The sequence below is a fragment of the Abramis brama genome, assembly GCF_963993115.1.
Source record: "Abramis brama genome assembly, chromosome: 15".
Classification (NCBI taxonomy): Eukaryota; Metazoa; Chordata; class Actinopteri; order Cypriniformes; family Leuciscidae; genus Abramis; species Abramis brama.
Window position 1 is genome coordinate 29,509,976 of NC_139977.1, and position 15,989 is coordinate 29,525,964.

The 15,989-nt window shown below is 39.5% G+C and overlaps 1 protein-coding gene across 2 annotated transcripts in view; it reads right to left on the reverse strand.

The window, feature by feature from the left end:
• The window catches only part of shroom3 (shroom family member 3), a 63,437-nt gene that overhangs the window by 8,106 nt on the left and 39,342 nt on the right, over positions 1 to 15,989 (reverse strand). For both annotated transcript variants that reach the window (XM_084136191.1, XM_084136192.1), the window contains 4 exons: positions 8,002 to 8,136; positions 3,131 to 6,131; positions 1,838 to 1,899; positions 647 to 1,372 (listed from right to left, as the gene is read on the reverse strand). In XM_084136191.1, the coding sequence (XP_083992317.1) occupies positions 647 to 1,372; positions 1,838 to 1,899; positions 3,131 to 6,131; positions 8,002 to 8,136 (3,924 nt within the window). The remainder of the gene's footprint in view (positions 1 to 646; positions 1,373 to 1,837; positions 1,900 to 3,130; positions 6,132 to 8,001; positions 8,137 to 15,989) is intronic.

Below are 15,989 nucleotides of genomic sequence, written 5' to 3' on the forward strand. Positions count from 1 at the left end.
TCGCTTCCATTATAATTGCCCATATGGCAAAAATAAATCAATCAATTCTGGCCAAAATATATTTCTCTCGTTGTAAATAGCACAGCTAAAGGAAAATTGAAAAAAATATATTTCATTTTAACATTCAAATGCCAAAATAAATGTAATTAATATAATTAAGTAGGAAAAATAAGTAACAAAATTATCCCAAAATATTTCCTGTTTTATGTTTTTTTTTTTTTACGTCTATATTAGAAATATATTGTTTGTTTTATATATATATATATATATATATATATATATATATATATATATATATATATTGTTTTATATTTATATTATATATATATATATATATTTTTTTTTGTAGGGGTTTCCTCACCATAACCTTGATTTTTACCTCTTTTTATTTTTAATCAACAGGTAATCAACACCATGCTACAAATGCTGACTGAGCTTGTATTGAACCCAGATTATTCCTTTAAATGTGTCTAGCGTAATGTCTAAATGTGATGGAGTCACATGAGGGAGGCATGAGGGATATGATTGGCTAATAAAAATAAAAGAGTTCAACGTTTTAACCCCAGCTTTTCACCAAACCATATCCCTGAAATCTGATTGGTTCATGTAAATGTTGTTCCAAGACCAACAAGGAGAATGTCTTTACCTGATGGGCTGTAATGGTCCTGGATGCTGTAAAGCTTCCGTCAGACCCACATCCTCCTCGATTTGGGGTGTGAGAGGCGGAGGAGGCGGGAAGTCCTCAGTAATCTCGGTCTCTCTGATGGGCAGTGGTGGTGGAGGAGAAGGTGGCGTAAGAGCTAAAAACACTTCATCATCATCTTGCAACACGGCTATACTCTGAACATCGTGAAGATTAGACTCTGAGATACGAAGAGACAGGAGTGGCTTTGTTGGGGAGTCGGGGCTCTTGGGAAGGGAGGGCGGCTTTGAATCGGATGACCGTGCAAGTTGTGACCCCGTGACCTCTGTGTGTGGAGGTGATGGAGTGGACACCGGACACGGGAAGTCCTTCAGGGTGTCGTCAGAAGTGCTGGTGTCGCTGGAGTCTTGCCGCACCATTCCCAGGGCTCCAGACGGACTTTGCGGCCCAGTTTCTGGAAAAGCAATAGAGTCCAGGTTGGGCTGACACAGACTGTTTTCGTTATGCCAGTCGAGGCTAGTGGAAGTGTCTGGTGAGGTGAAAGGGCAAGGAAGTCCCACAGACGCAGCTAGACCAGAAGCGCTTAGCGCTCTAGGCCGGTCTGAATGTCTCTGACGCTCTCGCCGCAACACAGGCGGGTTTTGCTGGACAGGACCCTGGTTTAGCTGGTAACTCCTCTCCATACGTGTTGAACATAACGGCTGTTTGTGTCCCGTGTTCACCGACACCCTGTTAAAACAAATGCATATGAAATATAAATGTCCCGCAGCATCAATCTGTGCTTGTCAGTATTTCCAATACCTGTCATTTTTAAAGTAAATTAATGCAAATAATTTGTCCTTTAATGCCTGGTGGGAATTCTTGCATGGCTCAAAACAAACTCAAAAATAGCTGCAGTGGGATTCCTGTCACTGGCACTGACCAATTAAGGGTTGGTCCTTAATTTAAGACCTTTTAAGGTTAAATATTTCCATAAAACTGTTTCAGTTTTGAACTTGCAAATAAATATTCTTGGTTCTTGCTCTTTAAAGGACTGATCTACTTAATTCTTCTACACACAAAAAAACCTTATTATTCTTATCCAGTTTGGATAAGTTCAACAATTTATTTTATATGTATTTATGTGTCTCAAGGCATACAGAACTCAAGAGGCTCTATTTGTAAGTTTTCATGTATACATTTATACACACAAACCTGTTTTCAGAGGATTCCTTGGAGGAAACTCTAAACATCTGATGGTCACTGGCAAAGAAGTCCTAGACAAAAAGAGAACAAAAGAACAAATAATGTTTTATTTGAGCAGGTGATGTATTGTCGCCCTTTCTGATAGAGGTGTAAAAAAAGAAAGAAAAGTAAACCTTCATACACCAGGAACAAGTAGTAAATCATTATTTTATGGTTACCACAAGTTTAGAGAATGTTGGGACTTTCATGTTAATTTTAAACCCAAGCGCATGCCATGACTACTGATAAACGAAGATCTACTAATAAAAAAAGAGACACGGCATGACAACATCCTCATAGCTGGACTATGTCGTATTTAATTAGCGTACTGTGAACAGATGCATAGACCGTGACCTGAATGGTGTGCTTGATTCTGATGATTAATTCATGGCCAGAATGTTTAACTTTATGTTAAACCACAATATTAGTAAGTAGCAAAGTCATCATGCTGGCATTTTATCTACTGGCTTGAAACCATTTCCAATTTAGGAATCTAAATTCCCAATAGTCTGGGATTTCACAGGATAGTTGTGCATCTGCTGTACACGGTCATCATCATACCAGAACCATTACTGTTTACATAAAGGATAATTATTCCTAATTATATTATAACCCAAAACCATGACGAGTTGTCCATTATCTCCAACTCCTCCCCTCTGGCACAGAAGGAGTGCAGTTATCTGTTTCGCATCTGTCAGATATCTGACTACATCCCAGGCTCTGTGGCACCAAACAGGAAGTGAGGAGCACTGGCCTCTTCCTGTGGAGCACCAGGAGTGGGTACAAAAATCAATATCTGCCCATCTCTAGAAAAGGAACTGCTCCTTTGCCCTACAAGAGACCACCAAGTACCATAATTGGTTGAAAACTTGTGCACTGATTATCACTGAACACCAGATCAACTGTCAGAGTTTTCTTAAAGATAATTTTCTTCAACCAAAAATGAAAGTCATCCTTTACTAATCGGGTGGGAAGAAATTATTTTTATGGTTTCGTTGAGACTGGGTGTGAAGACTGCTCTGAGAAGAACTGATTCTCTTCAATTCTGTTTTTTGTTTTTTTCTTAGCAAAATGCTAGCTAGGGGAAATCTGAGTGAGTAATTGGTTTTAACTATTCAATAGGAGAGTTAAAATTAGCAAACCTGCTCTGCCATGAACACTGTTACTTTTTAACTTTATGTGATATGAAGTCACTTTAATGATCTAACCAATAAAACAGTCAAGTTCGTCTGGCTTGTTTGCCACCAAATAAATGATTGTTACCTGACTAAAGTTTTCCACTGGAGATGACTTGGAGCGGAAGTGCTGAGGAATGGGACGTTCTTCACTATGGTCCAACAAATCCTCAGCTGAAGCTGACCTCCCTGAGCTTCTAGCTGTTGTGGCTCTCTCAAAAATGGCCTCCAGGTGCTGTGGAAGGGTATTTCTGGTCAGGGTTGGACCTGGTTTATGAGATTCAGAATTTGTGCCTTGTGACTGATGGGCAAAAAACTCAGGCCGTGTGTTGTTTTGGGTGCCCCTGAGAGGGTAAAAGGAGCTTTGCAATCCTGCTGGAAGGGTGGAAGCTTTCTGAATACCACCAGAGAGGCCTTCGTGTCCCGGCTCTTGCAAAGAGCACATACTTGGGGTAGAGTTGAGGCTCCGCAAGTCAGCAGAAGAGGAAGCGGACTGTAGATAAGCACTATGTGGGCGGTTTGGACGTCCATCTACTCTTCTACCCGTTTTGCGCTCCATGTACTCAACTAAGGCATCTTGCTGCATTTGCTTCAAATCAGGCCTGGAGGAGAAAAATCTTGACTCGACGTTACGATTCGCCACCTGCTCAAACATCCTGCGTCGGTCTGCAACACTCGTCTCGCTCGCCAGAAACTGCTGTTGAGCATTCCTCTCAGCCTGACTGATTTCCTGAGGCAACACTCCAACTTCATGCATATTTTCAGGCTCGGAATATGATCGTTTCTTTTGGTCCATCGTGAACCGTTTGCGTCCACAGATCCGTATAACTGCAGGTCCAGCAGCCGGGACACTAGGGAGTTCAGGAGGAGTGGTTGATGCTTCAACAGGAACGACATGGCGTTCCTTTGGAGTGTGTGGGGAGGTTGTAGCTGGTTTGGGATTTGTACTTGGTCCTTTTCGTTCTAGGGACATGTGTTTGGCTGGCACTGGTGGAGGGATAACATTAAGGTCCCGTCTTCTAAAGGAAGTTGACCTGAGAACCTTAGACTGGGCATCTTTAATGCTGTCTCTATATGCTCTGTTAAAATATGTGTCTTGGATGGTGCCCAAGATGTCATGATTGTCACCTTTCCCATGGACGTCTTTACCATTCCCCTCACCAAGCTGAAAGGTGCTCTTACTCCTTTGAAGAGAGGTCTTGTTGGTGACTTCTTTTTGCTGGCGATGTTGGACATGATCACTACTCCCACGTCTCGTTTGGATATCCTGCTGCCCTTCCATGCGTCCATCATAGCTTGCCATGCTAGAAGTACTCTGAGATCTCCCATGAGGGATTGAGCTGTTGCTTCTCTCCAACATGTTGTGCACGTCCTCCACACCAGAGAAGGAGCTCTTGGCACTGGAAGGTCTTGATGTTTGGCTCAGACGAGCCATAGAACCATGGTGGGAGAGGCTGCTATGACTGCGCGGTTTGACTTGCTGTCTCTCAAAATGACTTACTTTCTCCAGCACAGACATACTACGCTCACTCTGGTAACTGCACTGGCTAGCAGTACTCTCGGGACTGACGCTTCTTTGAACCTCAGCAAGTGCATTCTCCAGTCTGGTCAGAGGGTGATCACAGTCTTGACCTCTCTGCTGAAGAGCACTAGATTCACTGTAGTGCCTTGAAGGTTTGACTAGGTGGTCACTTCCTTGAGTTTGGACGAAGTTTCCTCTGTAAGTTTGTGCAGCTTGACCAAGTGCAACTTTCCCAGAGTAAAGTGAGTCTGGATGGATGTTTTGCTCATTGCATTTATTTTGTTCTTCATCTCGAGGTGGCCTGTAGTTGTCGTAAACTTCCATACCAAGCGAAAACCTTGGCCTCTCTCCTCTTGGTTGCACAGGGGTGTAAGGGTCCCTCCTCTCCTGGGGTACATATGGTGTTTGTGACTTCTGTACTTGTGGTTGCAAATGAGGCCGATAAAAAACAGGTTTGAATTGTGTGTCATTTTGCACTTTATCGGAGAGCTTAGGTTGTGCCGAAACATTGGTTTGGACAGGGTTTGGGTTGGGAGCATTGCTTTGGTATCCGTTTTCAAGGGTGATCCTATCCTCTTTAACTGGTCCACCTAAGTGGTCACAGTGATTGTTTTGCTTGCTCTCCTTGGCCAGTGCTGGGTAGACACTACCAGAGTTAGGGTTGCTGGTTGGGATTTGTGCAAAATGAGGCTCGGGTGGTGGAACAGGGTAGATGCTGGTGGGTAACATGAGGCGACCGGGTTGTGCAGCCTGAGGACAACCCTGTTTGGGTTTGGTGGTGGGGCTACTTTCAGGGCTTTTTTCAATCACCGTGTGCAACTGACCTTCAGCTCCAAACGAGGACTTTCCTGTTGCTACAGAACCACTTGAGTGATGCCAAGAACCCTTGTTAAGTGCCCGCTGTGACCGAGCTTGCTCAAGACTTGACCAAGAGTTGGGACGCTCGTGATTGCGAAATGCTAGATAGCTGTCGCTGCGTAATGGAGGAGCTGGCGCCCCCTTTAGGTTCTCATAGGAGTGTCGGTTGTGAGCTGGATCCCAGACTGTCCCAACACTGTGGCGTTGTGAGCTGGTGGTGCTTCCACTACTCCCACTGCTTCCACTACTACTGCTACCACGATGACAGATCATGCCCGGGACATTACCACTTCTAGACTGTGCTCTGCTGTCATTGGTTCTTAATAATGCTGCAGAGGTAATCTCATGCTCTTCAGACACACCCTGTTGGGGGTCGTACACAGTGCGTATGTAGCGTATATCGGCCTGCTGCATCCCTTCTCTCTGTGGAACGTTCTCCATGGAATATGACCTCTCTTTGTTAAACGATGGTGCTGCTGCAAGGTACTCTGGGATACTAGAGCTGGTCGAGAAGGAACTGTATGCAGAATCCCGCTTGCTGTGCAGGTGATCGATGCTGCTGGAGGATTTGGATGATGATAGTTGATAGCAGGAGCTGTAGGCTGGGTGAGTGTGGTCTAGGCTCTCCATGCTGCCCCGGGAACTGTACTGATCTGGGCTCTTTCTAAGGAATCCCGTCTCAAATCCTGATAGGTCTGTGGTGGAAGCACTGCAAGAAAAAGAAAAAAACCATGAGTAATATACTATGAACTGACATTGATAAAATATATATATAAACACATACACACAGACCTGAGTTATTTAAGATCATTATATATGCATAGATGAAATGAAAAACATCACCGACCCAAAATAACTTGAGTCAGCAGTTTTTACTATAAAATCTATTAAATTAATCATTGGCATAAGACAATGGACAAAACCACATGCAATGATATATTGAAGTAATTCTGTTTATTTTACTGGGGTGGGAAAAAAAAGATAAGGATATGCCTAAGAGCAATAATATTATTTTACTGGGGTAATATATCGGAAGATTGAGAAACTATTGTGGTTGTCGGTCTGAGCTAAATTAGTAGCCGTTACAAACTTGGATAGACATCAAGGACATCGATTCACTGATCTTTATGAAATAAGAATGAGCTCACAGTCACAATGAGTTCGCTATGCCTGTGACTCAATTATTTACCAGAAAGTATAAAGATTGTCTCTGATAAGAATAACTGTCAAAATGCATTTGATGTCTGGACTGTTTACAACATATCTGGTGTTGATTAAACCATGAAATCCATAGTTGTCATGAATTTGTATTGAGATTTAATTTACTCAAACGTCCTGTTCACTTATCCTTGGTAATGTGAGAGTAATGTGACAAATATACACTGTTAGGTCTGTTACCAAACTTATCCACTGTGGGAATCTGCTACGTAAAGGTTGGAATTATGGTGGTGTGAGACAGTGATGCCCTGGGTATGTGCCCTTGTATGGGTATGTGATTGCCGGACTCTGAAAGCTGGCATCAGACTGCTGGTATTTCTGCTGGCATAATTACATGATGTCACTGACCCATTGTCAACAGCTCTGCAGTCACCCCTCTAAGAACTAGATCAACCAATCACAGGTCAGTCCATCAAACAATGACACCAGGTCTAAGAATGTGGAATGCTATTGGTGTAGCCCACGGTGACCATCGCCATGGGAACCTTTGGAGGGTTGTTGAGGGAGTGTCATCCCAAAGAATTTTTTTATTTTATTAGATTGTGCGTCAATGCTTTGCTTTCTGGTCCTCTTCAAACACTCTAAATGTTTTTCTTTCAGTGTCATCACTGATGGCCCTTGAACGTTCTGGTCTAAATACAGTGATAATGACCCAGATAACAAGCAAACAAGGTTTTTGAATGTTTGGGCAACTACATAAAATATGTCCTCTGCTTATGCTATGATCGTACACAACAAGAAACCACCAACAGAAAGACAACAGAGCCATGTCTGACCAAAATAATCAACATTTATAGCTACTAACGGTCATGCTTAGGGACTTTTTAAGCCGCTGATATATGCATATGCATCCATATGCCACTTAAATAACACCCTCAAGAGCTAATAAATTAAAATTGAAAGCTGAAACTATAAAAATATTTAAGTGTGTGTGTGGCATGCACGCACGCACACACACACACACACACACACACACACACACACACACACACACACACACACACATAGATAACATGTTTCAAGAGGTTGCAACTTTCAGGAAATACCTCATGAAGCCAAATCAGGTGCTGCAACCCAAACTAAGCACACATATTATCCTCTCTTTGAATAAATAACTTCATTGTGGATTATTGCTAAGCTGTGTTGGCAGATCCTTCAGTTGCATAGCTAGGAACTGTTAAAATGTCATCTTCACTACTGTATCTCAGTCAAATCTGATATGCTATCCTTGTGAAACAGAGAAACAACCGATGAAGAAAAACAATTAGGGCTTAAAGTACGTTTCCCTGCTGTTATTTTCTTCGTTCTTAAACAGAAAAGGTTAGAAGCACTAGGTGTGTTTGTGTGCGAGTTGCACTGACCTGGAGTGGTAGTTCTGGTGCCAAGGGGGTCCCACACCACCCTGAGTGACTTGCATCATGCTGTCTGGGTCCTGAGGGCCCTCGCCCAGCTTCGTAGAATGCCAGGAATGAGGTCGAGATCCAGGCTCACTCCGTCTGGGAAAAAGACATTCAACGAAATGTAAAAAGCCATGCCTTTCTTTTGCAGAATGCAACTCAAATACATGAAGTAAACAAAAGTGTAAACACATCATGCTATAACAAAAACAGTTCGAATTAAAAATAAATAAAATAAAGTACAAAAACAAAAGTCGGAAATAGTTCAGTGAAAAGTCAAAGTAGTTTAATGTAAGCATAAAGCATGTATTGTCTGGTGTAGTCAAGGCCACTGAGGATAAAGGATCAAAACATCCCTGAAGAATGTGGCACTGCATTATAACCAGAATCTCACTGTGTAAACATCAGTAAATAGATACTTCCTAATCTAGCCACTGACAAATTGAGCTCAACCGATATTTGGACTAAGAATTTAATTTCTTATTTTATGTTTCAAATATTTATGTATAATAAACATTTATTTCTAAGAATGAGAAATAAAATTCTGGGAAGTTGGAAGTAGATTTCTATTTCTGGTTTTGGCACAGGGTGCTGAAGTATGTTTGCGAAACATGACAAGAATGCCGGCATTGTTTAAAACAAAAACATTTTTGGTTTCAAACGGTGTGGAACATAATGAATGTTTTTCACATAACGATCAGCAGACTGTCTGTGCCTACTGCTGCTCCAGACATTTGAACACACACACACACACACACACACACACACACACACACACACACACACACACACACACACACACACACACACACAATGCCAGTTTGTGCCCAACCAGTCTGCTGACTGAAGTGACCTACTAAGGTCTTTAATGATGGTGTGAGATCACTAGCCAGAAAGACAAAGCCTGTACGAGACTAAAGATCATGTTCAGTCAGCTGACTGGGCAAATGCAGCACATACCTCTTTTAGTGATCTTCTAGAATTGCGCCATTCTAGAACTATGGGTTTGACCTGAAGCATTACATTTTTAGGACTTGAGTGTTGCACAAGATTGTAGTGAAATTATATATCAATATGACTATGAGATATACATATACATATACACAATATTTTATTATTAAAACATTAAACAGAATAAGAAATATAGCTATTGTAATATCACTGTATTAAATAAAAATATTAAACAAAATAAGAAATATTACTATTATAATATATCATTGTCAGATTAAAAGAGACAGTAGGTCATTGTTTGAGGAGTTGCAATTTCCTCCACAAAGCTGCACCTAGATGATTCAGACTGATCACATTTCTCAGGACAATAAAAATGTTTTAGCCTCCACATAGACTTGTTTGCTTAACAACCCCACTACCTTGAACTTTGACTCTGCTCTATGGAGACAGATCAGACATTGCATTTGCAAAACATCTGGCTTTTATGATATGTTGCTATGGAGGTAACTTTCTGCTTTAACACACCCTCTTCCAAAGGGCCATTCCTTCTGACCAGTCTAGATTTGGACAAGATCCGTCATAATGACTTCCACAAGTAAAACTTTTGAAATCAATGTTGAGCAAAGTAAAAGAACTGAGCAGACAACAGAAAACCCTTCTGACCCCCTTATGATTGTCCGGACCCACTGCGGTTAAATCTGAGAGGGTAAACAGGAAAACGCTGATCAAGAAGTACTTATCTAGATTCACAGGAACGCAGTCGTTTCATCTAGGGAGGATAATTTTGTTGCATTTTTGAAATAGTTGCTGTGTAATGAGTAATCAATCATATACAGATTGTGGATTCCTGCCATGCATTACCTGCTCGACAGGAGCTTATTCAATTACATTGCAATTATAATAACGGGGTTATCATCATTAAAAAAAAAAAAAAAAAAATGTGTTAATTGAAAAAGAAATATAAATATTCGATGAAAAACTTAAACTAAACAAAAACTAGCAACATTATCTTGGCAGCTAACTGAAATACGTTTAGGTAGAAGCACTAAAAGTACTAATTGGAAATAAAAAATGTTTAACTAAAACTAAAATAAATCAAACCTAAATAATAATCCTATAATAATAATAATCATCATCATATAATACAAATAATCCTACTCAGGGCCATGCAATTTTTGTCCATATAATGAAAATCAAAAACATTTTATTGACAAAAAATACAGACATTTTCCAAAATATCTTCTTTTGATGGTCACAAAAGAAAGAAAATCATACAGTTTTGGGGTTAATAAATCATGACAGTATTTAAAATTCTGCTTAAAATATCCCTTTATCTCGGCAGGTTTAGAAAGCAAGTAGTAACCTTAAACCGTGTCAAAGGCCTTCCTCAAACCAGTAGGAGACTGGTTACCAGCCAGCCAGTCCTTAAATCATTACCTTCCCTGCAATCCACAACCTGTTATTCCCTTGCTATCCTCCCTTAATGAACACTTAGCAATTACCTTGCAGTAAGTCTCAGCACTTTCGAGATGAGTCCAGTGGCCAGGCCGTTGACACTGGTCTCGGACGGTGTCTTACACAGCGCCCCGTCCGATTGCCCAAGATTTGATTTCTGCTTCCTCCGCAGCTTTTTGCGGTAAAAGGCCCCGAGCAGCTCCATGGCGTCCTTCGCAGTCTCCCGATAAACTGAGATTAAACCGAGAAGCGGTTGGCGGGGTTTGGAAGGGTTGGTGGGGCGCAGCTTGACGACGCAAAGATCATTAAAATGTAATTAAGCGTCATTAAAATGACACGATAAGAGCTAGAATAAACATCCTGCCCTCGGCAGCACTGGGCGCTCGGGACAAACGCATTTCAAAAACGAAGATAGAAGGAGGACATATGGGAGGAAAAAGCGCCCTTCATGAGATTGGATATTAAGTGTTGGAGTTGGATATAAGAAAGTCAGAAAATAGTAATATAGCGCAACACGTAGACAGCTGGGAGCAAATGTGAACATATGATAGCATGCGTTCACAACATCAAACAAAGACGGCTCTTTGTGTGCATCTTCCTCTCTTCCTTTCTTTTTCTCCCTCTTCGGCATCATGATCATCCACGTGATCCCAGACAAGTCAACAAGCCCATCAGTGCCCAGAGGGCATTATGGGAACAGGAAGGCCACAGTTAGGGTGTGTCGCAGGGTTGCTTTCATGTGCTGGTGACAGCCATCTCCGGGCCTGCAGGGAATATGTGCAGGTGTAATAGCACAGGTGTCTTCACCTGTCCAAAAAATAAGGCCACTGGACGCGAGCAGCGCGTTGACATATTGCTCAGTTTTTCGCTTGCGTGCACATCAGAAGAACCTGAGGTTTCTTTCACAAATACATCACAGAGTAATGACACCCGAGTACAATAACTGCGGATTTCTGTGGCATGCCATCGTTCCCAGGAGAGTCCCTTCTCACCACACTCTCACAGTAACCTGACTCTTAGGGAATCCAAAGGGTCTGACCCACAAAAAAACCCCAAAACCATCTCTCTCGAGCCTTCTCGTCGCCTGCCCGGCTGGGCCAGACTGCAAAGGGTGTGTCCCGCTGCAGAAACCTTATCTGATCCCTGGGAACACGGCCCGTCAACTACACTAATCTGTTTGATCTGAGAGGAAACTGAAATTGGAGAGTTGGATTAGACTGGGATGGGGGTGTTTGTACGGCGGGGTTTGAGAGGAGAATGGAGATGGATGCTAAATACTGTCTGTCTGGTCTGGCTCTGATTGTTGCAATCATAGACCCTCTATGTGTGATGGAAATGGATATAGTTAGTGATAGAGCAGGTCACAGGTTGCATCCCAAATTGTTTTCTATTTAATACATTTTATAATGTAATTTAGCTGAATTCTCAGCATCATTACTCCAGTCTTCAGTGTCACATGATCCTTCAGAAATCATTCTAATATGCTGATTTGATGCTCAATAAACATATCTGGTTATTATCAATGTTGAAAACAGTTGTGCTGCTTAATAGTTTTGTGGAAACTGTTTATTCAGGATTCTTTAATGAATAGAAAGTTCAAAAGAACAGCATTTATTTTTAAATTTAATGCATCCTTGCTGAGTAATAATTACTTTTACTTACTGAGCCCAAACTTCTGAACAGTTCTGAACATATTGTTTGCACTTGCATGTGTTTGCAACATTTTGCCAGGTATTTACAGGATTAAAGAGTATTATTTTACAATAAATTACTGTAGTCAGAAATTTACAGTGAAATGAATGCATGCTAGGTAATTGTCTTACAAATTACTGTTAATCAACAGCAGAATGATGCTGACATCACAGTTATTTACTGCTCTTGTTTTACTGTGAATTCACATTATAAAGTTGTCTTTAACCATGCCACTGTAAGAAATTATATTGTTTAGTACTGTAATTGTTTTGAAGTCACCCTAATGATGATCAGTGTCCCATTTGCTTGGGATCTTGGACCTTGTATATTCAAATTTCTGATCTTTCTGATTAACTATAAACAAACTTTGTTTGGCCTTTACATTTGGATGCCATCTCAAGACATAAGCGAAGTAACTTTTTTCTTATATCCTCCATCAAGATGGAGAGAATAAAGAGAGGATCACGCTCAGACCCCACAGGAGACCCCATTACTATCAAGAACCTTCAAACCGAGTATAGTATATTTCTCTAGATGAACACGGTTCATCGGAATGAAGACATCCAGGGGGAGATGGGTTATGTTATTAATGCGTGTCACTGTGGGATTATGGGAAATCCTACCTCTGAGTGTGCGAATAACATTGGAATGTTCACAATCCAGGAACATGGATGAAAAACACACATGACAGATGAACTGCAATTGAACTAGAAATTATTAACGTCCAAAAAGAAGACTCTTCTAAGATCCAATTACAGCATTATGGAAGATCCAAGCAAGTGAGAAAGTTAAGAGAGATAATTTAGGATGCAGAGATTTGAATCGTTGCCCCAAGACACTTCAGACTCACTTCCTGTAAACATTCCATAAATATCTCAATGCACGTGTGCGATAACACATACACATGTAAATAACTGCTCTAAAGTGTTGGGTGGGTCTATTAATCTTTGTACATTCATTGTCTTTTACACAACAAATTTCGCAAATCCATCAAATTACCAATGAAAACTCCAATAACTGCAGGGAAGGACCATCTAAACGTATAATTTGTGTCTTGTGTAGCATTACAATGTCTATGATATTCAGAGCCCAAAGGTAAGTGGTCCATCCAAAGCAAAGACTCAAACAAGGTAGGTTGAACATGAACATGGCAACTAAACAGACAAAATCAAAACATATTCAGTATCTGTTTACATGAGAGGGATGGGAATGATGGGAAATATTGTGCACGCTATCTGTCTTTGTGTCTCTGGTGTGATCAGTGTGCCATCTGTCGGACCAGAGAAATCTACTTGATGCAAAATAAATGACCTTTTTTATGTATTTGAAATTACAGTACATTATATATTGTACTGTATAACCAAAGCATTTACAAAAAAAAAATTCTGACCCCAAACTTTTTAATGGTAGTTTATCTTATCTGATCAATCTTATGTCATTTATTTGTTAAAAAATAAAGTAAAAATATAAAATATAAAAACAGTAATATTGTGAAATATTTTTACAATAAAATAACAGTTTGAATACATTTTAAAGACACATTTCTGATTATTATCAATATTGAAAACAGTTTTTAATATATATATATATATATATATATATATGTATATGTGTGTGTGTGTGTGTATGTGTGTATATATATATATATATATATATATATATATATATATATATATATATATGTGTGTGTGTGTGTGTGTGTGTGTGTGTGTGTGTGTATATGTGTGTGTGTGTATATATATATATATATATATATATATTAGGGGTGTGCAAAGCAGCCGGTATTTGTATCTGTATTTGTATTTGTTGAGAGGGGAAAAGTATTTGTATTTGTATTTGTATTCGAGTAAAATTCAAAATAGGTGTAAAAATCCAGTTTTTTTGCGTTACACTTCTAATTTACGTTATAGTGTAAGTATTCTTTAATTATATCCATTATAATAATTATGGATATGCAATATTGGTTGATGTTTTTCCATAAATCCAGCAATGAACATGTAACAAGGAACGTCATTGAAAAGAAAATAACATAACAGCCATTACATATGTTAACGTAACTCTGTCAACAGCCTATTGTCTAAATTACCGAGCTAATAGAGCTACTAGTGTTGTCACGGTACCAAAATTTCAGTATTTGGTACCAATACCTGTGAAAATCCACGGTTCTCGGTAACAATTTCGGTACCAAAGCTTAATTTAGATTAAATTTACATATATTAAAGCGTATATCACGGTTACAAAGATGGAAACTGTAGTATTAAAAACACTTTACAATAATATTCCATTTGTTAGATAACATTAGATAAAATGACCTAACAATAAACAATAGTTAGGCTATATACTGTCGCAATTATTCTCCTTGGGGTTAATTTAAAAATACATTTTTAAAATCAAAAGTTAACATTATTTATGTTAACATTATTTAATGCACAATGAATGAAGTGAACAAACATGACCAATCAAGTATTTGTATTAAATAACATTCACAAACATTAATTAATGTTGTAAAAATATTGTTCACTCAATGTGTTGTTAGATAACGCATTAAGTAACGTTAATGAATGGTATCTTATTGTAGTGTTACCAAACAGGAGATAAAACATGTTTTATTTGACTTGACTGTACTTTTGTTTAATCCAAAACTGCATTCATATTTAATTTTAAAAGAGCTTTTTAAACCTGCTAAGAGTTATCCAGCCAAGAATAAGCCTAGAACTGCTTTTCTGACGGACTGATATTAATGACATAATGACGGCTTTTTATTTCATTTCTCATCTCCATAAATATATCTAAAGCTAATGCAAGGGCTAGAAATCAATTAATTCTTTGCTGATACTTCCTCGTCATCATGAAGAGCGCAGTTCGCACCGTTTTCTCCTGTCCACAAGCGCTTGCCCTCCTGTGGCGTCTGTCGTTGCTATGCAGCGCGCCGACCGCGCGCCTACATTTGAAATCTGCACGCGCAAAAAACACGCTATGTGAACTACCCCTTATGACAACGTGACATTAGCCTAATCCAAAATATTTCAGCCACCACATCAGCAGCACCGCCGGTCGCCATGTCTCATGAGGAAACGCAGCTTTTTGATATAAAGTTTTTCTTGTTCCCGAATACAAATATTTTTAAAAGTATTTGTTCGAAATAAGTATTCGTAAAAAACACATTATTTGTGCCTTTCCGAATACCGTATTCGGGTTCGGCTCCACCCCTAATATATATATATATATATATATATATATACACACACACAAAAACACACTTTTCCTTCCACGTGCTTGTCCTTCCATTTCCGAAGGACAAGCACATGAAAAGGCTTAATGTCGAGCCCTGATATACTGTGTATACATATATATGGTGTGTGTGTATAAAAATACACTTGTCCGAGTAAAAAAGTTGCTTGTCCGGATTTTTTAAAATGTTTTTATTCTGAAGCAATATTCTCATCAGTGTTCAATCAGCTTTGATATATTTAAATCTGCATATTGTAATATCTGCACCTTTAAAAGGGCACCCCCTCCAACCAATCTTATTAAATGTATGGTTCATCTTTCATTTTAAATTCCTAAATTTGATCAATAAATTATTTATCATAATAAGACACTATAGGGTCGTTACCCTAGGTAGGGCTGATCAAATGAAATCATTTACACTGAAAAATGACTGAATTGTATTAAATAATGTTATGAGATTGTTTTAAATCTACATATAAGAAACGCTGGAAAGAATGATAATTTTAAACATAACACTAAACCGCCAGTAGGTGGCGGCAGGCGGCCGTCTTAATGAGTGAGTCATTGATAAATTCATTCAAACGGCTGATTCATTTAAGAATGAGACAGATGTTTATAAATGG